The 26639-nt window shown below is 46.3% G+C and overlaps 1 protein-coding gene across 5 annotated transcripts in view; it reads left to right on the top strand.

Moving 5' to 3' along the window:
• Positions 1 to 26410, top strand: part of KIAA1549L (KIAA1549 like) — a 674355-nt gene extending 647945 nt beyond the window's left edge. For 3 of the 5 annotated variants that reach the window (XM_086955871.1, XM_086955873.1, XM_086955874.1), the window contains 2 exons: positions 20944 to 21095; positions 22903 to 26410. In XM_086955871.1, the coding sequence (XP_086811997.1) occupies positions 20944 to 21095; positions 22903 to 23184 (434 nt within the window). In that variant the 3' untranslated portion in view covers positions 23185 to 26410. The remainder of the gene's footprint in view (positions 1 to 20943; positions 21096 to 22902) is intronic. The other 2 variants (XM_086955872.1, XM_086955875.1) reach the window with 1 other exon arrangement.
• The last annotated feature ends 229 nt before the right edge of the window (positions 26411 to 26639 follow it).

Raw genomic sequence — 26639 nt, forward strand, 5'->3', positions numbered from 1 at the left:
GCAGAAGAAAATGCAAGGGTATAGAAAGCTTAATGCTCATCTCTCCTAAGCATCCCGCGAACAGGAGATAGAGACTGGCACTATTCAACAGGAGCAGTAGATCACGATGAACAACTAAACCACCTCACTCAAAGACCGGGCAAGGGGAGGACCGTGAGAGCCTCAGGGCCATCGCGCAATAACCACTCCACGCTGTATGTTAGCATAAAAGGCCCTTTTGTTAGGACAAGGATGACAACAATAATTTAACCAAACATCAATAAATATATACCAATCCCCAAACTCAGAACTTTCATCCATCAGCCATTTACATACTCCAGTTACTCTCTCCCGATTCACTCAGAGACCTCTTCCCTTCTTCCATTCTCTTCCTCACTTATCTTTCATCTTCTTCCAGCATCTCCAGCAATCGCCCTCTTGCATGCCGCACCCCCATCATACACCTGTATCCCCCTCCCCAGAGGGGTGAGTATGCCCGTCATAGACTTCCCACCCCTCCAAAGTACTGCTAGCACCACTCTCAACCTGTCCTAAACTGGCACGCTATTCCGGGTAAATACCTGCTCCCACTCCTGAAAACATGTAGGGTGGGAGGGTGGTCCAAACAACCTAGACCCTTCCCTAATGGCGCTGAGGGCAGGAAGAGGATGGAACTTCCTCTCCTGCCCCCTATAAGCCCTAACCTTAACCCCTCCCCTAAACCCACCCCCTAACCCCTAACTACACCATATCCTAGGTCTCGCATGAACACCTCAGGGGAAGACTGGTCTGCCGTCCCTACTTCACCCAGGGGCCGTAATCACATTTCACACTGGCTCCCAAACCGCTAAACAGACAGAACCTACAGCACACCGAGAGACAGGGCTTCCTTGTTTGAAGTCACTTGAGCCTGCACATTAGGTTGAAAAGCACATTTTAGGTACCCATTGTATACTGAGATATTCAGGTTTGGGAGATATTGTGCTTGTGATGAAGTGGGCTCTGAAAATAAACATTTGAATCCAAAAACTGACAGAGTTCATCCCCGCTTTACCGTAAGGGGCGGTGGGTGCTGGTAAACTCTGTTACTTGGGGGTGGGTGGCGTTTTTCTGAACTCCACTAACCATGCAGAGTGCAGAGCAGCAAAACTCTGAAAAATCCTGCCTGTAGCGCGAAGTTTACTGCCCACCACTACTTGTGACTTTGACTAAGTGTGTCATTTCAAGCTGTGCAGCAGTATGCGCGGAGGTGAGATTACCAGTCATTCTAATTGTATGATGTGTTATTAAGGGAGGATACAGGCTTAGCATGGAGCAGACAATGCAATAAGGGTTGAGAGTTAATAATATCTGGGAGCCATAATTCTGCGTGCTTCTGAATGTTCAGGGAGAGCCGTGAGCCGTCAACGACAGGCACCTGGGGTTGAAACATGGTGTCCCACTCCATGAAGATTTTGTAAAGAACTACAGGAGTGTGACCCGTAAACCACGTTGAGATTGGGGTAGGTAATCAAAATAAACAAACAATATTACAACTGGACTTATAAGGAGACAGTTAAGCATGTATGCATAAAGCTTTACAAAAACAGAAACAAGGAGACTCAATGATTTTTTTCAGGTGTGCTCATGGCATCGTATAATTGAAGTACAAGAACAAAATAAAGAGGTACAGTTATAGCAGCACTGTAAGTAAACAAATCACAAAACAACCCGAATTGTACTTGGTGCTAAGCATGTGCAGGTGACACAAAAGTGGCGACGCAAGTGACAATTGTGTTCAGCATATATGGCGCAAAGTGACTGGTGCACGAATATGTACAGTGAATAGCAAAAAACACAATGTGGCTCCAGGTAATTATAAAGCTAAATTTTCAAAGTTTTTTCAGGATTGGTTTAGATGAGCCACATGAGGGGCTGCGCGCTGGACTGTAGACGACGTTTCGATCCTTTTTGTTTTGGATCATCTTCAGGACCGGGTTGTGATAAGGAAGTGGTGCTGTACAGGGAGGAAAGAAAAGGGTCAGGTGTGTTCAGAGGGGTGAAACACTTGCACTGGAGATGGATTAGGGGGTGTGAAAGGGAGTAGATTACGGAGGAGGGGGGGGGGATAGGCCGTGAAGGGTAGTCATGTGCAAAAGGGGCAGGTCCTGTGTGTCCACTAACCAAGGTCGTTATGGCAGGGATGAGATAGTGTGGAGGTGGAAACGGAGATATGCCAGGGTGACGAAAACAGGCAGGTGGCACTGTGTTGAAAAAGCCCTATGATATACCGGACTAATCTCAGATGGCGTGCTGGGCCGAGTGTCGGTGGGCACTGAGCGGGAGAGCAGTGATTACTTAGGCCACACAAGAAACCTGGATATGCACCGTGCATGGTGCCCGAGACGTGAGAGTCCAGGGGAGGAGGGAGAAGGAGCTGTGGAAACCGCATGTGCGGGTGTTGACGGAGGGGAGGGGGATGGGGGCTGGAGAGCGAGGGGGCAAGGCGCGTGAATACCTGGAACGGTCTCGCCAGTGAATGGAAGGCGAAGGCTGCTCGGCTCAAGGGGATCGCATCCAATGTGGTCCAGAGAGTGGGGGAGCGATGTAGGTTGCGTCCAGTGCGAGCCTGATGGAGGGGAAAGCAGAAGCGCAGGTTAATGGAGCTCCGGAAAGGAGGTGGAGGCAAGGAGGGCAAGAGCCGGAAATTACCTTGCCCGGATGACTGATCGGCCCGGGTAGAATCCAAGGGTCGATATGAATGGATCGGTCTGGGGAGATCCTTGGTAGGGGGCACCTAGAAGAAGGAGTAATCGGTCAGGGGTGAAATCCCGGACGGAGCGTGGGTGGAAAAAAAAAGGAAGGGTGTCGACTCGCTTACCCAACACTGAGTGAAGCAGCGGTGGACAGCTGTGACTCCCAACGTCCGGGTGTAACGAGCGGTAGTGGCAAAGGCTTGGAGATAAAGGAAACTGACTTGTAACCAAGGGGGGGGCAGGGGGTGGGACAAGAGTGTGACGATGGTTTGTATCCAATGGACTGTGAGATGAACGAAGCCGACTAGTGGCCAAGGCGGGGTGGGACAAGAGTATGACGAGGGCCTGGGTCCAATGGGAGAAGGATATGACTGGAGTGGGCGGGTAGCTGAGGCAGGCGGTGGGCGGGAGGGAGGCCACCTGCCTGTTTTCGTCACCCTGGCATTGAACGCTCTCCGTTTCCACCTCCTCACTATCTCATCCCTGCCATAACGACCTTGGTTAATGGACACACAGGAAATGCCCCCTTTGCACATGTCCCCCCTCCCCTCCGTAACCTACTCCCTTTCACACACCCTAATCCACACAAGCGTTTCACCCCACTGAACACACCTGACCCTTTCCCTTCCTCCCTGTACAGCACCGCTTCTTAATCACAACCCGGTCCTGAAGATGATACAAAACAAAAAGGATCAAAACGTCGTCGACAGTCCAGCGCAATAAATGGCGCAGCCCCTCATGTGGCTCATCTAAACCAATCTTGAAAAAGCTTTGAAAATTTAGCTTTATAATTACCTGGAGCAACATTGTGTTTTTTGCTGTTTTGCTATTCAAGGTACATATTCGTGAACCAGTTACTTTGCGCCATATATGCTGAACACAATTGTCACTTGCGTCGCCACTTTTGTGTCACCTGCACATGCTTAGCACCAAGTACAATTTGGGTTGTTTTGTGATTTGTTTACTTACAGTGCTGCTACAACTGTACCTCTTTATTTTGTTCTTGTACTTCAATTATATGATGCCATGAAAACACCTGAAAAAAATCATTGAGTCTCCTTGTTTAAGTTTTTGTAATGCTTTATGCATACATGCTTAATTGTGTCCTTATAAGTCCAGTTGGGATATTGTTTGTTTATTCCCACTCCATGAAGATAGCATGTTTGCGGAGGCTTTTTGCCTTCCATAGGCCTCAGTGCCCTGCTCTCTGCTTCAGCCCAGGGGATTAGTGATTGTTGCCATGAAACCCACGAGGGGATGCTGTTGCTCTCCATTTTACAGTAAGGGTGCGTTTAGATATTAATAATGCCAAATTATTAAAATAGGCTACTACCATGTCCCTCTTAGAGTGCTCAAACATGCCTAATGATTCCCAAGTGTCAAGGCTACAGCACTGGGTGATCATATTTAATTTATGGATTACAAGGTACCAATACTGTAATAGGGTGGGACACCTCCACAGTATGTGCTGGAGGTGTTCTTGGGAGGAGTTGCATCAGGGATATAGTAGGTGGGCACCCACAAATATATGATTGAGCTTGTCAGGGGTGAGGTAGGCTGGTGTAAAATTGAGAATGGGATATTTTTGAAATGGGCATTGTGAGTCAGTGCATGTGGGTAAGCAATGACTGCATCCCTCAAAGAGGTATGTTATGCTCTTTCAATATCAGCCACCCAGGTCTCTCAGAGTTTGTTTAGTGATAACTGTGTGTGTTCTCTAGCTAAGTGCAAAGGTGTTGACAGGTGCCCATAGGGTAGAGTGCCTGAGTTAAAACATTATTTGGCTCTTCCAATACCATAGACCGCTGTGTGTGACATGCCATTACAATTTGTTTGTAAGTCGGGAACTGTTTATATGATGCCGAGCTACTAGCTTTCAAAAGCGGGAATGTGTCCTTCATGGAAGAGGTCACCTAGAGTATGTGTGTGTTAGACTTGACATAATTGGCTTGAGACTCCCTTCTATTTTTGACGGATTGCCTCCTCTGTTTTGATATGTTTTTGCTGGATTTATGCTTTGGGCACTGTGCCACTGCTATTTAGTGCCACAGTGCGAGTGCTCCCTCGGTTAAATTGATGTACAAATCGGATTCCATGATTGGGATATTTGATTTATCTGTCAGCCCTTAGTACAGTGCACCATGTGTGCCCGGGGCTTGTAAATCAAATGCTGCTGGTGGGCTTGCAGCCCTGGCTGTGCCTCCCATAGAAGCAGCTTGTAAAGTGTGTCTCAGGCCTGCCATTGCAAGGCCTGTGTGCAGTCTAGCACTGCCATGTCGACTTGGCCCCAACTTGCCAGTCCGTAAACCTTCCCTTTGCTTCATATTAGACACCCCTATGGTAGGCCCCAGGGCAGGGTGCATTGTAAGTATAAGGTAGGAACATGCTCTGATGTGTGCAGCGTGTTCTAATAGTGCATTACAGCCATTTTAGTTTTTCCCAATTGAAGGCTACCTGTTCTCATAGGCTAGAATGGGCAGTTAGATTATTACATTCTTATAATCCTAACTGACTCAGGGAACATGGTAGAAATTCGAATTTAGTATGCCTGAACTCAGAATAATAAAGTACATTTTTTAGAAAAGTTTATTTTAATATTCTGTGTTTGCAAACACCACTTTTAGAAAGCAGGTATTTGCTTGCCTAACCCTTTGAGCCTGCCTCTGCTGGGTTGTGAATTCCTTGTCTGGGTTTGTGTGTGACAGGGCTGGGGAATTCCAGGAGACAGGCTGGGGCAGCCCAGTGGTGAATAGAGAGATCTGCATCTAGATGGGAGGGAGGAGTTTCACCTGGGACCTGAATGGGGCTGGGCCTTCCCTCTACAATGCTGGCTCCACCCCCTGTGGCTTGTCTGATGTCTCTGCCCTGCACTATGAAAGGAGAGGAGGAATCATGTCAAAAGAGTGCTCCAGAGCTGTATCTTCCCTCCCCTGTGTTGGCTCCACCTCCTGTGGGACGGCTGATGTCTCTGCCCTGCACAGTGAAAGGAAGAAGAGAGTCATGTCAACAAAGTGCTCAGGAACTGGCTTGAACTAGGCAGAGGCTCTCTGCCTTCAGAGAACAAAGGATTTTGGGGTATAAATATTGGTACCCTGATCCCAAGAAATTAGATCACTTCTGGAACAAGAAACCTTTCTGCCAAGGAGAAAAACCAAGGAAGCTGCAGGAGTTTGGACTGTACCTCTGCTGGGTTGGCCTGCAGTGGTTGCTTCATTGCCAAGGGAAAGGAGAAGCAACTTTGTAAGGACTTTCATCTACAGAATATTCTCCACTGAACTGTGCTTGCCTCCTGCTGAAGTCTCAGGGACAAAAGACTTCACCTCCAGCTCCCTCCTGAATTTCCTTGCTGGGAATTCTGACTCCAGTCACCTGCGTGCCGCTGGGAGCTGGAAGCGCGACGCATCAAGAAGTGTGTCGCTGCCGTAGCTGAAATCATCGCAACGCCGGAGAACCGAGCCTTCGTCGCATCTCCCTGGAAGCGTGTGTTCATCAAAGCTGTCTGCTGTCGCATCACCGGAGAAGAGCGACGCCATCGTGAGAGAGGCTATCGCATCACCGGAGAAGGGCCTGTCGCGGCTCCAGAGTACAGAGTCGTCGCAAGGCTACGAGGGCGTCATCGCATCGCCGCATCAAGGGCGCCATCTTCTCGCATTGCAACTGGATCGTCGCATTGCATCACGGTGCCATCTTGCCCACCGCAACGGGCCCGCAGGCCGAGAATCTACGCATCACCTCCGCACTGGTAAGGCTCACGACGAGTCCCCTACTCAGTGCAAACATTGAGGAAGGACGCAACCGTTCCCCCGGGTCATGGAACTGACGCATCTCCCCTTTTGCGAGCCTTTTGTTCACGTTGCATTACGCATCCAGGTACTTTGTTGAGAACTTAGTCGCATTTACCATCAACTTGAACTAAGAGACTTTAATCATCTTTTAAGTAATCGTAAGTGTAGTATTGTGGATTTTTGTCGTTTGTGGTCTTGTGTTTAGTCGAAATAAAGAATACTTATTTTTATAAAACCTGTGTTGTGTCTATCTTTAGTGCTATCACTGTATTACTGTGTATATTCACAAATGCTTAACACACTGCCTCTGAGATAAGCCTGTCTGCTCGTGCCAAGCTGCCAAGGGGGTGAGCAGGAGTTGTTAAGGAGTGTAATCCCCTTATCCTGACTTAGAAGTAAGGGTCCCTATTTGGACAAAGGTGATAACCATTGTCAACTAGAGACCCCCAGATCTAACAGTGTGTAATCCACTTCACTACAGTGAGGGAACTAATGTGTTATGAGGAAACCATCATCCTTAAGACATCCTTGTATCGGAAAAGCAGGGGTATAAGTGGCAACATGTTTGGTTAATTGGAAACCTCAGTGGAGGCACTTTTGGACTACCTTTGCCAGACATGGCATGTCTCCATCAATTTTAGTCATTGGTACGACAAAGCACAGGTGATAGGCATTAAATGAAAGAGGGCCCCATGTAGAACAGATATTTCTCAGCAGTTTTCCTGCTAACCAATAGAATACCCATTGAAGCTGGGCTGTTAAGAAATACTTTTTAAAGATGGGAACTCCAAAGCCTTCACTGTTGATGAAATGTTGTAGTTTGGTTAGTGCAACCAGGCACCAGCCATTGCCATATATTATCTCACCCAGCTTGCCATCCAAGTCCCCAGAAAACGTTCTAGGGGGGTTGATAGGTATATTTGTGAAGTAATATAATAGATGGTGTTGCATAATCATTTTAGATAAAGCTGTCAGTCCTGTAATCACCTGGGGAGCCCCCTCCAGAAAACAATCTGCGATTGCAATATCGCCATTTCTCTGACAAGAGTGCCCTCATTCACGTCTTCTTCTGATTGGTAATACTGACCCTGAGGTACCACAAGGATGCTCCCTCTCAGGGAACCAGGTCACCTCTTAAGTTTATGCTGCTGGCAGAAGAATCAGGTCTAAAAGGCAAAAACACATGATTTGGACCAGTTGGCCTGCCGAGCTGCCTCCTTGCTAAATCTAGGCAGAGTAGAGCCTATGTTAGTGTGGACAGGGCGAGCATCTTTTAGGTAAGCCACATGTAGTCCGTGCAGAGCAAGACATCATATGAAATCCCCAGTGCATCCCCTCTCAATGCATCAAAGAAGTTAATGGCTCCATAGCAAGCGTATAAAACAGAGGGGAGAGCAGGCGTCCTTGTCTTGCCCCCCTGCAGATGTAAAAGTTTGTATACTTAAACTCAGGATTGGGGGAGTATATAACAGCCAGATAAGTTTGAGCAGTCTCCTGTCAAAGCCCAATTTACTTAACCATCCAAATAGGCAGTTCCATCTGAATGTGTTGAATGTCTTCTCCAAGTCCAGCAGGAGACAGGCTGAGCGTGGGTATAGACTGGAGGGGCAACTGGCGGAGCTTACAAATGTTAAATGAGACATTTCTTCCTGATACAAGCCTGTTTTGGTCTGGGTGGATCAGTTCGGGGAGCACTTGCAAATACCTGTCGTGAGCACTTTACTCAAGATTTTGTAATCTCTATTAAGTATTGCCAGGAGCGTGTAGGAAGATAGGAGGGTAGGGATAGAGACAAGTAAAGCCTTCCCGAGGGAGGGTGGCGGGGCACTGGTCTCAGCGGATGCATCATAAAGGTCCACCAGGTGAGTGACCAGATGGTCTGCGAATATCTGTTAAAATTATAACGGGATGTGATCTGAACCAGGAGTCTTACAGGTTGCTAGGCTCTGACTCGCCCCCTGATTTCCTGCATAGTAATGGGGGCATCTTGTCTTCCCTCTGTTCCCTGGTCATTTGGGGTAGTGTGATTTCTGAGAGAAAGGGCCCAACCATATCATCAGCAACGTGATGACTCGAATCCTAGATCGAGGATAATAGAGGTAGAAAGCTCTGCTGTGGTCTGCTCGAAACTATTAGCATCACCATGTTCTACTGTCTGGTTACCCAAACTAGCAGCTTGCCTGATCTATCTCCCTCTACATGTGTCTTGCCTGTGGAGGCCACAAAGTCCAGACGATGCAGCTGCTCAATCAGCGCCACATACTTTTCATGTGCATCATTGAGAGGCACCCTTTTGGTGGGATCTTCTACACGTTCTCTTTCAAGTTGGGACAACCCTTCGTTAACCTCATGTAGTTCTGCCTCTATTGCTTTGCATGCACCAATCATGTTCTGTATGCATGTGCCACTGGGCGCCACATTAATTGCTTTCCATTCCACCCCCAGAGAGCAGGCAGTGCCATCATTCCTCACAAAATAATCCCCGATATGTTCAGTAAGCATTGCCTGGAAGGCTGTATCCTTTGATGAATTGCATTGAAGACGCCTAGTCAGAATTAGTGATTTATGCTTACCACGCTTTTACTCACCTGCAGGAGGATTATTGTCTGAGATGAGTGTAATTAAGTATTCGGTATATATAACTAACAAGAAGAGCGAATTCGAGGACACAACCTGTCTAATCAAACATCAAGGTTGTGAGGGGCTGGATAATGGGAGTAAATTCTGGTAACAGGGTTGATGCCTCCAGACATCAAGCAGTGACCAATCAACCATCCACTTGGCCAGGGTGCAGGCATTGCGTCTGGTAGGGGCTAGTGCTAGTGAGGATTTGACCTATCCAGGTTCATATCTAAAACGCAATTAAAATCTCCACCCAGGACCCAAGGGCTACCAGTCCATTTCACTATATGCTCAGAAAGGCCAATTATGAACCTGCTTGGTCAGTATTGGGCGAGAACAGGAGACAAGGGGAACCCTACTCACTAGGAACCAGGGAAAGTAGTATATAGACAGAAACAGTGGTTCCTGTGTTGGATGAGTATCAGGGTAAAAGCAATAAGTGCTCTTTGCGCTGAGGTAAACCACTCCGACCTGAAAACAAAGGGGCATATTACCAAGCAATAGCGATAATTATCGCTATTGCTTGGTTAGAGACAAAAATTTACCGCTGAGCTGCGGCGATTTTTATCGCAGATAAACCTTGGTATTACCAAGGTTTATCGCAAATGCGATAAAAATCGGCCGCAATGCATGAATATCGCTGAAAAGTCAGCGATATTCATGCTTTACCGAGCTAATGCTCTTAGCCATGTTATCCACCTCCCATTGGATAACATGGCTAAGAACTGCTCAGGGCAGGTGTTAGCTTTTGGAGATATTCGCGCTTAGCGCGAATATCTCCAAAAGTTGGTAATAATAGATACGATGTTAGCGACTGTTTCCAGTTGCTAACATCTTGGCACGCCCACTTTGCATGTCATTAGTGATAAATATCACTGACATGCAAAGTGGGGCTCAAGGTGGTCGCTATCTCCTACTAGCTGTCACTAACTGGTGTTAGCGACAGCTAGGTAATAGGGAGATAATTTTATCTCCGCTTTCTTGGCTTTTAAAGCCAAAAAAGCGGAGATAACCCCCTTGATAATATGCCCCAATGTTCCTGATAGCAAGATAGTCAACGCGTGCGTCTGCTACGTGTGAAAGTAGTGCTTCACAAGCCCGTCTACTTTGTTTGATGGCATCGAACATCGTTTTCAGAAGACGATATACACGGATCGACGTGTCTCTGCCACACAGACATTAATCAGATGTTTACCCCAGTAGGTCGGAATGATTTACATCAGCGCCATAAGCACTAATTGCTTTTACCCTGATACTCATCCAAGTAAACACATTGTTGTGCTCCTCTAGCAGTGCGACACACTTCATCATCCAATTTGCAGATTGCTGCCATTGACACCCCTGTCAGTTTCCCCTCACTGGGCGCCCGGCTGTGTCCCATGTGAGTCCCCTTCCTACCTTATCACCTCTGTGTGGTGCACTTTGTCATGCTGACAGACATTCCCAGTCTCAGATGTCCCTACATCAATAGGCCCTGAAGAGACCCCTTACTATTACAGGGATCGAAATGCCATCGACAATGACTAAAAGGGAACCATTCAACAGCCCCTATTATTGTATAAGGAGGCTGCTTCTATTGTTTATCATTTTTGATGGTCGACTTTACTTCAATTTGGAAACCATTTGTTTATGTCACAAAATGTCACTATTTCTGTAGGTTCCTGTTGGACAGGCCTCGTGCACGGGCCGCTCCCTTCCCGCATGATAGGGTCCGAGCACCGGCTCTCCCGGTGTCACCAGAAGAACCACCCCGGCAACCCACAGAAGCAACCCGCAACCTGTCCCCCACGGGACGCCTGCTCCCGAACATCCCAGCATCGGCTGACCCGGGCCTCCGTCAGCACCATTGCCCGGCCCAGCCGCCATCTTGGACACTGCACCCCGAGGTCGCGTGGCCTCAGCTCGACCCCAACCCTGGGCCTGGCCAGGCCCCGACATCGAGGCGCCACCATCCACCCAGGAGGTGAACGGACCACTTGGCAGGTCAATGGGAGAGAGGAGTGTCGATGGCTCTCCCCCGCCAGGTGCCGATCGCCCCCAGCCTCCCCGGGCGCTGGCTCCACCCCCCTGCTGGGTGTCTGGACTCCCTCATCCCGGACCTCCCGACCTCCAAGAGCGAGGGTCCGGACATCAAAGGAGGCCAGACCTATAACTGGGGCAGCTCCAGAGCAGGAAGGCAGTTGTATCCTGGAGTCGAGAGACACCTTGAAGAACTCATCCTTGACGGACTGCTGGCGCTGCCGCAGCCCTGCCTTGTGAACCATCGTCCTGCCTGCTGGCGCTGGCGCGGCCCTCTGCAACCTACATCCTCGTCGGGACCTGCTGGCGCTGCCGCGGCCCTCTGCAACCTACATCCTCATCGGGACCTGCTGGCGCTGCCGCGGCCCTCTGCAACCTACATCCTCGTCGGGACCTGCTGGCGCTGCCGCGGCCCTCTGCAACCTACATCCTCGTCGGGACCTGCTGGCGCTGCCACGGCCCTCCGCAACCTACATCTTCTTCGGGACCTGCTGGCGCTGCCGCGGCCCTTCTCAAGTGAGACGTATCATCCGAGCCTGCTGGCGCTGCCGCGGCCCGACCTTCCAGAACTCCGAGCTCGAGGATTGTGAGCTATTCATCGTACCACCTCAGTACCAGACCGGTACCAAGACTGTCCCGCTACCCTTTCCCCCTCAGAGACTAGAATTGAGAGGACCCTCGTGTCCCGATCTCACTGTATCGCTGATATCCTTGCTCCAAGAATCGTATATAAAGAGTGTTGACCTTATCCTTGTGTGGTGTCCATCTGTGGGGGGGAAGTTACTTGTCTGTACGATCGCTGGAGACGGCCCTCTCCGGAGGCCTCTCCCCTTGTCCTCGGCCGACCCTCCAGGTCCCTGTCTAACAGTTCCATTTTCACTGGGGACACTTTGCACTATATTCATATATATTGTTTTGTAGAATTTCATTGTTATATATATAAATGACTACTGCTATTACCAAACATTGAGTGGTATATGGTTTCTTCTCCTTTGGATATTGACCTAACCCTTTTCTATTGCGATTGTTCTTATAATTACCAGTATTAACTGTTATGGTCAGTATTGAGGGCATGGATATTCCCCCGTAGAACCCTTACATCATCTAACCGACCCTCCATCACAGCATATCTCTGATCCTTATCTGTTCTTGTAGCACCTGGTTGTAAAGGGACTCCTGCTCACACCCATATCAGAGTAACCCTGGCATATGTTGAATAATTTATGGAGTAGATTTGACCTCACTTCGCCTTTAGATATTTGCACCCTGTCTTTTGATCTAAGAATGGATTGTAAGTCATTCAATACTGATGACATGAAGCAAAAGATCGCATTCCCAAACCATACCAAGAATGCAGGTTTGTAGGTGTGCCAGGGCTTAAACCAGAGTGACCAGAGTGGGCCTTTCAGGAGCATTGGGCACCAAATCCCAGATCGTTACAGTAAAGTAAAGCAAAACCAAGTGACCATTCTTGTTCTACCCAGTGTCAGTCGTACCCCGCTGGGCTAGCTTGGGGGCTCACTGTGGAGTAGCATAGTGACCACATTGCTTCTATTTGCTGTATAGTGCACACTGCCCACGTAAGGCACGGTGCCAACATCTACAGCACAATAAAATGTATATTTAGGATTACTGGCCGCAGAAATAGTAGTGGGGAGAGTGCAGTATAATCAGGCCTAAACAATAACCATTAACAGTAAACAATAAGTAAATTAAATATCACAGGGGAATTGAAATCAGTAGTTTGTGGAGTCACCATTGGAAACACCATGGATCCCTGTGGAGATGTCTAAGCAGAGGGGTGTCTATTCACTCCTAGTCCGATGCATGGTTGGTTTCTATAAAGGGCATCGCAACAGCTCGGTGCTCTCTTGAACATGTGTTTTGCATGGTATCCCAAACACACTTTACAAGACACACTGAGACACACCTTACAAGCTGCTTCTATGGGTAGCACATGGCCTATGTAAACCTCAGATTTGCTCTGGGAGCAAGGGTAGCAACGGCCTTTCCAAATGCCTTGCTGTTCTGTCCTGATGGTTTCCTCCTGCTGTTCTGTTCAGTTGCAAGTTTGGGAAGGATACGTGAAGAAAAAAGTTTTCAGGTCACTGATAATTTTGAGCTTTGCGGGGAATAGCAAGGAGTATCGAAGGCCCATCTCCCGGACCCAGTGCTTGGCTTGATTCTTTTGAAAGAGGTGTGCTGATCATGCTCATCCAGGGTATATATAGTCTGCAAATACAGAGAATTTCTGATTCTCCAATTCAAGGGGGGATGCCTACCTGACCGCTCTCAGGATAGTAGTGTGGTGCTTAAACTGGAGCAATTTGGGAACCAGACTTGGTGCAGAGCCCGGCTGCAACCTTCTGTCCGGCACTTTATGCAGTCTCTTTCTAGTGTGAAAATAGTGGACAGGCTATGTTCAGGCACAAAACTCTTAATTCAGCGTTCAAGAGTCAATCATATTTTGTCCCTCCACCCCTTCCAGCAGCCCCACACCCTTATGTTGCTCATCGCTTCTATCTAGGAATCCACTACTATCAGTGAGATCAAGAACTTGCTGTTGTAGTTGTACAGTTTGCAGTTGATGCTCCTGAAGAGGTTTGCTCAGAGTGTGACATTCTGCTGGCAGGTTTTCGGTAATCATCCCACAAGAGTCTAATACCACCGCATTCGTCCGAGACTTCAAAGACACTCTAGATATTTCAATTGTTTTGAGGATACCAGCTAGCTTTTCGAGGACTCTGGTCTGTTGCAGGGCGAGCAGGGGATTCAGACACTCTTTCCCTTCAATATATAGGCTAGCCGCTGGAGAATAAGGTAAGAGTTTTGCACTCCTAGACCTTCCCATGCTGATCAAGAATAGCTGCTAATGCAGATTATGCCAGTAAGTAGGGTCCCACCTCCTGTAGCTATAGTGTGAGTCTAAAGTGAGAGGTATAGGTTGTTCCAGCAGAACGGAGCTCCAGTGTAACGTCTTATGGGCCTGCTTGTTCTGGGACACCCTTATTATGAGGGGGCCAGGTAGTAAGAGCAGCACAAACAGCACGGCTGAAAAGGCGAGGGGTATAGGTATGGCTTGATCTGATGTCCCATAGGGTCACAGTTAACTGTGAGAAAATGTAGTTTGTTTCCCCAGTCCTCATAAGCCAAGCAGTGTGACATGACTGTAAGTTGGTGCTTTCTGTAAATGCCACAGTAACTCTCCTACATGCAGCAGGATGGGCAGAGCCACACCAACTTCAGGCCCTCTCGCAGGAAAGAATATGTAGGTCAAACCTAGGAGAAGCAGGCAACCACAACCATGGGCGCCTACTCATTTTTGGTGGTGAAGGATCCACCCTCCATGCCAGTGTGTGGACCACCGTGTGTTGTACAGCGGATGTGTCACAAGATCCTCACCAGGGGTGCCCTCCAACTCCCTCAGCATCCTCAGGATCATTGGTGGTGGCCCACAGGGAAGGTAGAGCAGAGCAGCTGCAGAATGGGACCCGGGCCCACATGCGGCAGAGCAGACCACTACTACAGATCAGGTCTGGGCCAAATGCCCCCACAGTGGCTGACCAGTTGATTTCAGGGAAGGTCAACCTCCACTGCCTGGCTGAAAGCCACCATCTGCTCTGTGTTATGATGGCTAACGCCACTCCACCGCCAAGCAGTCCCAGGCACCCATGCAAGGCACTGGCTGGTTCCTGCCAGACCAGCCCCCATGCAGCACAGGCTCCAAGTCGAAACAAGCATTGGCATATTGAAATAGGTCTCGCCTTTGGGACCTTAAAATTGGTTAGTCATACAGCACAATATCCTGGGTGGGCTCAAACAATTCCAGCACGGAAAGTTGTGTTGAAAAGAAAGAAAAGGCAGGCTGGAGGTGTGACACTGGCACAGTGCCACGTGCAGTTACAACCTGCATGGGAGAGGGAAAGTTGGGAGGGGCAAGGAAGTTGGGAAGAGACAGGAAATGACTTAACTATGAGTGTGAGAGACAGCAGGAGGTGTTACTGGTGGACAAGACAGGAATGAAAGAGCTAAGGGCCAGGAAGTGGGGCAGATATCAGTGAAGATGTTGGATTGTTTCGATGCATGTGGCAAAACAGAAATGCCAGTGCTCCCGCAAGATCACAGTTCGCGCGCTGCCTTCCGTTTAAAGCCCAGCCCTAGCAATCTGGAAAGAGAGCACAGTGTCCCGGTGCTATGGTCCACCTATAAATACATGTAACACACTTTAAATTTAAACGAGTGATAAAATATGAAGGCTTGCTTGTAATTTTGAAAGTTGTTCAATACCCAAAATGGTTCATTATCGGGAGGAAAGATGCGGACTCCTGAATGGTTCTACAAAGGAGGAGTGCATTACGTAACAACAAGGATGAAGCATGCCAATATCTGCGAACAAGATACAAGATGGAATCGCCACATGGGCATACAATTCATACGATCAATGACTCGGTCTCATAAGATACTAAAAGACCTAATGAAGAGAAACAGCACAGGGATCCCCTTAAGATAGCAGCAAGATAAAAAGCGAAACAGACGTTTACATGTATAAAAACACACCTGCGAACAAAGGCTCTCACTACAAACGATATGACATAAAGAATGAAAGAAGGCGTTCATGCTAAAAAATGCACATTAGCTAATGCTAATCTAAACAATAGGCGGCACACTTGGCATATTCAGAAATATGGAGCTGGTATGGGCACGAACGGTGACTATAAATACAACACCAAGACAGGGCCCCATATCACCTAACGGTGTTCAGCATTTGCCATGGGGAGGGATTATTAGAAAGGCAGATATGAACATAAGTAACATTAATCACGGATATCCAGCGCAGAGCGCCACCAAGTGGAATTACAATGGGGGTGAGCTCAATATACGCACAAAAGACACGGTCACGGGCACTGGCAGGGTGGATTTTGAGCTAGGGCAGTGCAAGACAGAGACCAAACGGGTAACAGAAGAACAGACAGTAACAGGCAAAAATGACTGAGCCAATTCAAGTTATACAGTGCAGGCAGTCACTAACGAAAGGCTTTTGTGTTCATTAAGTCTTTTGCTGCTTTCTCCTCTTTTAAGTGCGGTAAAATATGGGAGGGCCCACGCTTTGTTCATAGATGAATGTCATGGTAAAATGCACTTTTAAGTTCATGCAAACATTTACTTAGTAAACAAGTTCACATCAGAACAAGCATGCGAGTGTTGCGCGCGTGCGCCACAGCAGGCGATCTGTTTTCAATTATCGCACACGCATCTGTGCACGATAATTGAAAACAGATGTGGCCTATGTGGGTATTGGGAGGGATGAAGGAGGCAATCAAGACCGACTACCATTTTGTGTGTAAAAGGCCGCTTTATTTGAAACAGGTGCACATCACATGTATTAACCACTGGCAACCGCCTCACAAAACTAAACCTCTCTAAAGATCGAGTTACCTGACCCCTTAGGTTTGTGTCTCCCTCCACCCTTACGATCCCCACATGATACAATCCCCCCACCCTGCATATACAGATATACAAATTCCATAACATCGTCATGTATCCATTTTCTCCCCTACATCTTAACTCCAAACCTTGTCAAACCTGCAGACCTATCTGCCTTATTGCAACTGTAACTAAGCCCCTCTAATGTAACTCCACAACTGTTTTCCCTTTCCCCGCTCCCGCTCCCCAAATCCCCAAACATCAATATAAAGACCCGAACTCCAGCCAAACTTGGGCAACATCAACCCAAACTCCGCCTGCACCTGCTCCAAGCGACAAAACCATACAGCAAAAACTTCCCCTGTGCACCTGTCCCAAACACTGCCACCTGCCCGATATTGACCGCCACAACCTCCCCCCCCCCGAGCCCTCACTTAAGTGTGGGAGGGTGGGACAAGCTAAAGTACTTCACACCCAGCCACCAGGTTACAATACCTAAAATGGTGGCTGGGCCGAAGCGGAGACCCGTTAAGAAGCCGTTTTTTGGGCTTGATAGTAGTATTTGGGCTGCCTTTGGGCAGCCCATCCGGCGGCAAAATGGCCGCGCCCATGAAACCCCTTCCCCCTCCCAAACCTGCCCGGGGGCAGACCTCGTGGCTCGGCTGCCCCCCAAATCCCCCTTGGGAGGGATGAAGGGGGCAATCAAGACCGACTACCATTTTGTGTGTAAAAGGCCGCTTTATTTGAAACAGGTGCACATCACATGTATTAACCACTGGCAACCGCCTCACAAAACTAAACCTCTCTAAACATCGAGTTACCTGACCCCTTAGGTTTGTGTCTCCCTCCACCCCTACGATCCCCACATGATACAATCCCCCCACCCTGCATATACAGATATACAAATTCCATAACATCGTCATGTATCCATTTTCTCCCCTACATCTTAACTCCAAACCTTGTCAAACCTGCAGACCTATCTGCCTTATTGCAACTGTAACTAAGCCCCTCTAATGTAACTCCACAACTGTTTTCCCTTTCCCCGCTCCCGCTCCCCAAATCCCCAAACATCAATATAAAGACCCGAACTCCAGCCAAACTTGGCCAACATCAACCCAAACTCCGCCACCCAGGGAAAGTGGGGTAGGTGGTTACACCTCATCCCCCCTTTCCCTGCCCCCCCACCCCCGCCCCATCACCTCCTCGCCCGTCACCAACGCATTACTCCCGTCGTACCCCCAACAACTTCGCCAACACCTCCCGAAGCTCCAACAGGTATAGATCCATTCCCATCCGGGACAAATGTACTCCATCACCTCTAAACATCTCCGGCGCATCATATTTAATGTCTCTGTGCCATATGCGCGTGAAACCCAAATGACGACAAAAGTGAACCATCTCCACGTTTATCTTCCGTCTCGCCTTGTCCACCGCCTGCGGCTTCACCGCTCCTCGCCACACTCTGCGCGGTACCAACTCGGTCCACACCACCGTACACCCCGCCCAACACCTGCGCAGCTCCGCCAGATCCCGCCGCATCGCCCTCATCAGCACCAAACCTGTCTCCTGCACCAGATCGTTCTCCCCCAAATGGAGGACCAACACGTCGGGGCACCGCCCCCCGCACACTAAACCATTCAGGGTTGTAACCAACTCTTTCCATCTCATCCCCGCCGTTTTTTGGGCTTGATAGTAGTATTTGGGCTGCCTTTGGGCTCTCCCAGGCAGCCCATCCGGCGGCAAAATGGCCGCGCCCATGAAACCCCTTCATCCTCCCAAACCTGCCCGGGGGGCAGACCTCGTGGTTCGGCTGCCCCCCAAATCCCCCTTGGGTAACCGCAAGCAATAGGCCATGGGTGGAGCAAAGGCGGGACATGCACCCCCTTTGCCGAATTGTGTGCTGTCTTTCTCAGAAAGACACACGCAAACGTGAATAGCTTGTGAAGGAAAACAAACAACACTCACAAGCCCTTTTACTGTTTACGTAAAGTCTCGCCAGAGCAGCGCATGCACGCTGCTACAGGCTGGACTTAAATACAGGGCTGGCAGCACCCAGCAGGCCCCCTCCTCAGCAGCCTTGACCGTGTTCATCATCGCCACGCAATGAGAGGCTCTGCATGCCAGTGGATGGCAGGTCATCGCTGGTTGATTGCAGGATTCAGGGCCTCCAGGATGGAAGTCCTCTCAATGTATGCCCACCATCTTGAATGTTTCAGCTATTTAAAACATTTGGGGGCATATTATCAACAACTTGCGATAATTATTTCAAACCGCGCTCAGCGCAATTTTTTTATCGCCTCCTATCGCTAGATTTTATCGCGGAGATAACGCAGTATTACCAATGTTTATCTCCACAGCGATAATAAATCCAGCGATAGCGGCGAATCCCATCTATAACGTGAGATTTCCAGCATTAAAAATCCTATCGCTAAGGAAAATCTCGCTAAATCTCGCTAATAGGCAGGTGGGAACTTAGCCGTAGAATCTACCTCCCATTGACTAATATGGCTAAGTCAGGTTTTTACCAGGTGTAAAATCCTGTCGCTAATCGCGGTTGGCACGTGTTTTTTTATTGCGTCACGGGTATTGCTAATAGGCGATAGCTGTCTTAGCCTCTGCTTTCAGTCACTTAGTTTGGGTACGCCCACTTTGCATGCCATTAGCGATAAATATCGCTGACATGCAAAGCAGCCCCAAACTGGTCGCTATCGCCTGGAAGCTGTCGCTAACTGCTGCTAGCGACAGCTTGGTAATTGGTCGATAAAAAAGTCGCCGCTTTATCGGCAAAAAGTGCCGCTAAAGCGGCGATAACACCCTTGCTAATATGCTCCATATTTTTAAATAATGGGCAGGTGAAGAAATATGAAGTATCAGATTAAATATTTTTATACATTAACGTATACAGTGGAGTACCCTGTCGACTAAACTAACGGTCCATCTGCCTCATTTAAAGTCAGACACTCCATCAGTGGTGGGCCCATTGCCTTCGTCGATGGAACGCTTCTTCTGGGTTCCTGATGGAATAGAAGCGGCTGAAGGAAGGGCATTACACCATCTGCCTTATTTAGAGTGGACAGTGTGATGTCCTTTTTTTCGTGACAGGCTAAAAAAACAAATAATAACCTCACACACAGGAGAAAAAAAACGTGGGGATTTGGGACCATTAGTTAACATGATTTGGAAAAATTTTTGTAAAGTTTTGTGGATGGCCATCAAAACTGACTGCAGCCATCCATTAAACGTTTTATACTTTGAAAGGATAGCAGTTCATATCAAAGTAAAGAGATCACTGCTTTGTTGGTTGTGAGCTTCAAATATGGCAGGTGGTAGTCTTTCAGGTTGGTGGATATAATATCCTCCACCACCCTGATGGACTGTACTCCAACTGCCAAATTCTAAATCTGTCACCAGATTTTAAGGTGAGTGTGTGTTTCTACGTGTATCATATCACGTAGGTAGGAATGATAATGCTTTAATAATTACATTTTGTGAATTTCGATGGACAGGTTTACATTTGGTGATTCATATATGGTATACATTGATGGGTATTCATTATTTATTGAGAGACTTTGCTACAACCTGAATGTTGAGCATTTAGGGGCAGATTTATGTTAACTGGCGCATCCCGAGGGATGCACCAGTTAACATGCGCCGCAGTGCGCCACAGCTACGCCACCCATGGTGCGCCGCATTTATGATGCGGCGCACCATGGGACAAAAACGGCACAGATGCGTGACGCATCTGTGCCGGAAATGTGGCGCATTGCTGGAGTTGGGTCGCAAGCGCGGCGCAGCTCTAGCAATGCTCTGGGGGGGCCTATTCTTTCAATGCTGCCTCAAGCCTTACGCCTGCTTCAAGCAGGCGCAGGGTTTTGACGCAGCATTGCCCTGAAAGTGACTGAGTGAAATCTCATAGATTTCACTCAGCCACTTTCAAGAGGTGTTCCTGCACAGGAACGCCCTCCCCTGAGCAGGAACGCCTCCTCATGGCGCAGTGCTGTACAACGTGACGCATCTCCGAGATGCGTCACGTTGTAAATAGGGTGCAGGGATGCGCCACGTTTCCGCGCCATTGCATCACGCAACGGCGGCGTAAACGTGGCGCAAGCTCTTCATAAATCTGCCCCTTATTTTTTGAATAATTTATATAAAATACATTTGAGAACATACCCTCATACCCTGTCTTGCAAACATAATAATGTTAATTCAGACATTATCCCTTGATTGAATGTTGACTGGAGCTTTGTAGGGGATCAGGACAAAGAGCAGTTTATACACTGTGCATATTTTTAATGTCAGTGCACTACATACTTCAGTTTCGGGTTGCAGTCTTGGCCAGATGGAATTCCACTGAGTGTTCTTGTTCTCATGTTGCACAGCAGGTGATACAGTACCAGCAGTGTTTGCCATTCCAGCAAACCGAAGTGGATTTACAGGCTACTTCGTCCCAAGACCCCCCACATCCTACAGAAACCAACCCTGGGTGTCATACACTGGAGAGAGTGACTTGCCAGGACAATGGGCTGATTCAGTAAGTATTTCAATGCAAATGAAAAAGTACCAATTATTTCTAGCAGGAAAGGTTTCTGTTACTCATTTCACATTTATCCAGGAAATTGGCAAGTTACCAACCAGATAAAAAATGTTTACGGCGTGTATTTTAATTAGATGTAAGTTCTTGGTTCTAAAATGCAGCAGGGGTTTTTGCATTGTGCCAGCTTTACTAAAGAAAGTTTCAACTTATATATTAGACGTAATACTTATGAGAGAAACACCACAAATGTCCATAGATTTATGATCCCTTTGTAGGTTGTTTTAAAGCGGGATGCAGTACTGTGGCATTTCATAGTTATTACGGCATTACAAAGACGTTTTACTCTAATGCTACCATCTGATCAGATCTGCGTAAAAATGGAGATGTGTGTGACCAATGCAAGTCATTCACTGATACAACCTTATGTTCTATGGCTCCTATTCACAAAGGTAAATTTAAATGTTTAGATATACTCTAGCACAGATATTAACAAAACAAAGATGAACTTGAATGTAAAGATGAAGCGAGAAAGCAAATATGTTTCTATTTGGAAACAATGTGGGACAACAAGGTGCTAGAAGAGCGTATAGAAGATGATGTTTGCATGGGCTTGATCATCCTGAGCTATTGATGCCTCACTGTTGTTTTTAACAGCACCCATTTAAATGAGATCTTCTTATCTTTTTGTCACAGTGTCCTAGCAATTTCCTTCCTTTTGCTGGGGTTCTCAATATGGAAGATTTCCCCAGTGGGGTATGAAATGTACCCACAAGACTGTCAGCATATTTTTCATAGACCATATGTCAGGGATCACTCCAGTAATCGGTTAAAGTTCACATGCTTTCTGGGAATTTGGGATAATGTTTAAGTCATAGTCTCCCGTAACACTACATAAGGTTTCTTCTTCACCCTGGTTGTATTATGAAATTGACCCTTTAAACAAAAATGCACAGCTTAAGCACACCTTCCTGCAAACCTAGGGCTGATTCACAAAAGTAACCATCACCTTTTTTCAAGATTACTGTTTTTGGGTATTACCAAACTGAGTTCTAATGTACGACTGCAGAGAGTCCATTATCATGATGGAGAACTCTGCACATAAAAAGAAAGTACAGGCCTATCGTTTTATGTGCTGAATCTCAGCCACGAGTACAGGATCATCACAGTATTTAAATTACTGTTAGTAAAATTAAACTTGTAGTTTGCGAATACCAAAAAAACTAAAACATACACAAAAGTGCAAGCTTACCTTTGTGAATCGACCCCATGTGCTCAAATTCTCCCACGGTAGGTCACATACGTGTCTGGAGCACTGCCTAATCAATCTAAATGTTCAAAATACTTTTTATAGATCTTTAACAAGTACATAAAGGAACAGATTTTTTTCTCATTAGATTATCAGGTAATAACTTCTACAACGCTGAACTTCATGGGATAAACGACCTGCTTACACCCGTTCTACCCAAAAAGCATTCATGCCTTGAAACGCCTTTCATTAGCTTTGGTCATTACCAAAATGGTGAATTAGGGAAACGACTCTTATATAGTTGATTTGCACGAGAACACAAAGGTGCCTAGGTCTGTATTTCACAGGGTACACTTCAGAAGAGGCCATGGAGACATGGCTTTGCATAAATATAGTTCCAATACTTTTTGTTAGTGCTTTTAAATATATGCATCTGTTGGAATAAAAAGAAAGCTAGGCCAGCATTTGTGAATCAATATTTCTCAAACAATGTAGATACATATATGCTTCATGTTAGCACACATTCATTTCAGCTTACATTTTTATATTATTTTTTAGGTTCCTCTGCCCGGCTACATTGAGGCATACCCACGACCGCACTATCCCCAGAGCTCTCCTTCAAGGCTTCCACGCCAGTACAGCCAGCCAACAACCATGCATCCTGGTCTGGAACAAGCTGCAGTGCTGTCAGCTGCAGCTTCTCAACAGAGTCTCGCTGATACTGACACTCCAGGCACCTCCTTGACCAACCTCTCTACCGCAGCCTTAGTTAAGGCAATACGAGAAGAAGTTGCTAAACTGGCCAAAAAACAAACAGATAGGTTTGAGTTTCAGGTCTGAAGCCAGTGTGGGCCAATGTTTTTATGGGTCCCACTAAAATAGCATATTTTTGCATATCCCGTGGAGCGGCAGAAGCATTTCTGGAAATCAAACTTTCAGAGGGACTAGAGATGCCAATTCTTAATGTACTACTGGTATTGTGCCACACCAAGTATTTCCACTTCCAAACCTTGTGTACAAGGAAGTCATTTTATTTAATCTCAGAAGTCAATAATATATTTTTCTGTGACAGAGAAAAATACTACACTGAAAAATGTAACAAAGCATTATTGATTGTGCCGGCTAGCTACATTCAGAGGTGTTGCTAGGCAACTGAAATTTCATTTTGACAAGAAAATCTAAGGCGCAGCATGTCATTGTATGTTTCATAGCTATTGTACCACTTTCGCTAATACTAAAAAAAGATTTCAACCAGTGTTATTAATTTATTGCACAAAAAGCAGTGTCAATTTGATATTTTGAATTTGGTGGCCAAACGAGACAGGAGTATATGTCTCCACGTGGATCGGTCACATTCCTCCAGCACTTTATGCAATGAGATCTGAGGTAGTTAGAGTGGTTGCCCTCCATCTACAAGACAGGCAACAAATGTCTCTGTTGAATGGTGAGTATATTGCTGGGCTGAGTAAAGGGCTATTCAGATTGTACAACATTGGACTTTTCCAATATTCCTGTCCATATGTAGACAGTCTATCATCAATAGCGGAGATTTACAAGTTTACCAACTTCAATGGGCACATATCCTATAATTTCCACCCTCTGTGCTATGAAATAAGCATTTTTATGTAGAATGTCTTAAAATGTGTGTAAATTACACATATTAAATAGCCTGTGTAATCTGCCCAGTTCGAAAACCGTATCTGAGCATGGTAGAAAATACAGTAGACAGACCAATTTCTAGGCACTAAGCAGTGGAAATTAGCTGCGAGTCAGGATTTGCACTGGGGATCTTTGCTGCTCATGAAATCCACCTTTACCAGTTGAATAGGCTTCCAGTTGCATATCTGCGAGACGATCAGAGTTCAAAGGCCACTGCAAGAGACATCATCCTCCTTGGCCAATTCTTCAACATTCAAGGGCTGCTAGATGCAAATGTTTCGAAGAACAAAACAACCATGATGTGGCATAAGCAATACCCAAGGAGATGAATGGGCCTTGGCGCTGGAGTCGCTCTGTGGTATATGGTTGTGAAGGTGTTTTCTGGCTCATGTCCCTCTACCTCCTGCTCTCATCGGTCTGTGGACCCACCCCCCCAAGAACAATGGAATGATTCTCTGGCAATCTCCTAGATGGTGTGGTGTTACACGCTTGCACCCACCCGCCAATGGTTTCCCAGCCCATTCGTTGCACCTGTGGATGGTGCAGGGGAAGTGATTGTTTTTGCAAATTATGCTATCAGAGATCCCTTTGTCCACAGGCCCATTTAAGTGAAAGAAAACCTCGTCAATAGCCAGTTTTAATGACTTTCTTGTAATCTTTAGACATTCCTTCGTGGAAACTATTCAGTATAATTCAAGTGTGGAATTTTGAACCAGTTCATTGACTACTATTGTACAATTTTATCCCAATGCAAATGTGCATTTACTTATTATAATTACATGTTCGTATTTGTTTTTAATGCTAAATGCCACATCAAATCATAAAATCAGGCCAGGAGCTGCTCCTACCGAACAGTTTGGAAAGAGGTTTCTGTACTTTGCGAAAGGCATTCAGAGGAAGATATGTTGTCTTTCATGGATGTTCAAGAAATGCCCTTAGGTACTTTACATTTAGGTGTATTTCCAATTCATTGCCTGTGCTTTCAGTGCACCGTACACTATTTCCTATTGTTGATCAACACAGATAAGAGCGTATTGGCATGAGAGTTGAAAGAATTTTCACCATAGTACACATCATTTTCGTAAAGTGATTACATGCAACTCCTGATGTTTTTTTTTCCAAAAATGAAAGGCCAAGAACATTCCTGAGATAGCATAACATATGTTTTTCAAAATAGATTAATGTTATACAATTAGTGAATTACGTTAGCCGAATGAATGCATGGGAAAATGACTAAAAACGAGGTGACATTTAACTTTTGCTGTTCAAAAATGTTGTGTTCATGATTAAATTGTGTTGTCAGTACGGAGGCGTGGGAGGGAAAATGAAAGAAAAAGAAAAAAACATAAAGAAAAGGTGTTTGAGACTTCTGGAAACCATGAAATGAAAAATATTACTGGAGAAGGGATTTCCTTTCAATGTTATTGCTGACGTTTAGTGCAATACACACATGAAGTGTGTAATTCAGAGTTCTGTTGGCCCACTTTATGTTAAAGGGGTATGTAAGTTAAGTGCGATGGTAACCCCTAATTAGCATAAACGTTTTACATTTCATTTAAATGGCAATGAAATACAGCAGCCTGAGACCTAGAGATTTATAAAAACTGCGTTGGCATCAGCTGGAGAATGGGGATTCTAAAAGTTGCAGATTTTTGGGTGGGAGTCTGATATTTAGATAATTGACAAGAGATTGAGACTGCTTGACTAACATGTTGGAATTGATTTATGGATTTAAAAAAATGTTGAAAGGGATTTCTAACCATTTGAGGATAAAGATATGTCAGTCATTTTCATAATCCATGTAATCATTTCTCTAAAGTCAGTAGTCTCTAAATTTTGACTGGCTTAGGTTTGTATCCTGTGCGGGTCAGGGCAAATGTTCTGAAGCAACAGAAACATTTATTTGGTGTCTGTCTACAGGACTGCATTCGATGTTGGTTAACTTTGTTAAGGGCATGTTGAATAATTTGCTGTGGTTCTGGTCTTCATTCGGTTTATGAAGTCCACATTGGTGGTTAGCATGTGTCATACGTAATTCATATTTGTCTGTAATGAGGCATCAATGATGGTTTACTGTAAAATGGTAAGCTTAGGGACCATTGCTAAAATACGAGAAACCTGAAAACAACTTTTAGGAACAGTGTGGGTTACAGTGTTGTGGCAAAATGGAGTTGGTTCAACAAAAGCTTCTAAAATAATATTCAAACCCATTTCAGACGGTTACAGCAAAAAGACAAGATACTACTGGCATCAAAAGCCGGTAATGATGCAAAATGAATGCTGTGACATATTTAGAGATATTATACTGATATGTGTACATAATGCATTTTTGTAATGTTTTTGTAAATATATTCTGTACATATCTATAAACCAAATGGCCAATCTCCTACAGTAAATGGTAATAATGCCTTGTCTTTTATTTATTTTCAGCTTAGACATAATTACTGGTACTTAACATTAGGCAGGTACCACTCCGCCTCTACTTTGGTATTATGATGCTAATTCCAAACAAGCAAAAACACTAGAAACGCATAATAAGCATTAAATGATGCAGCCAATAAACCTCGCGTTTCAGCATAGCAGTACATCTGGCACACACTCTACAAGCTAACTCTAACCCTCGATTTAATTGAAAG

The sequence above is a fragment of the Lissotriton vulgaris genome, chromosome 2_1 (genome assembly GCF_964263255.1).
Source record: "Lissotriton vulgaris chromosome 2_1, aLisVul1.2, whole genome shotgun sequence".
Lineage (NCBI taxonomy): Eukaryota > Metazoa > Chordata > Amphibia > Caudata > Salamandridae > Lissotriton > Lissotriton vulgaris.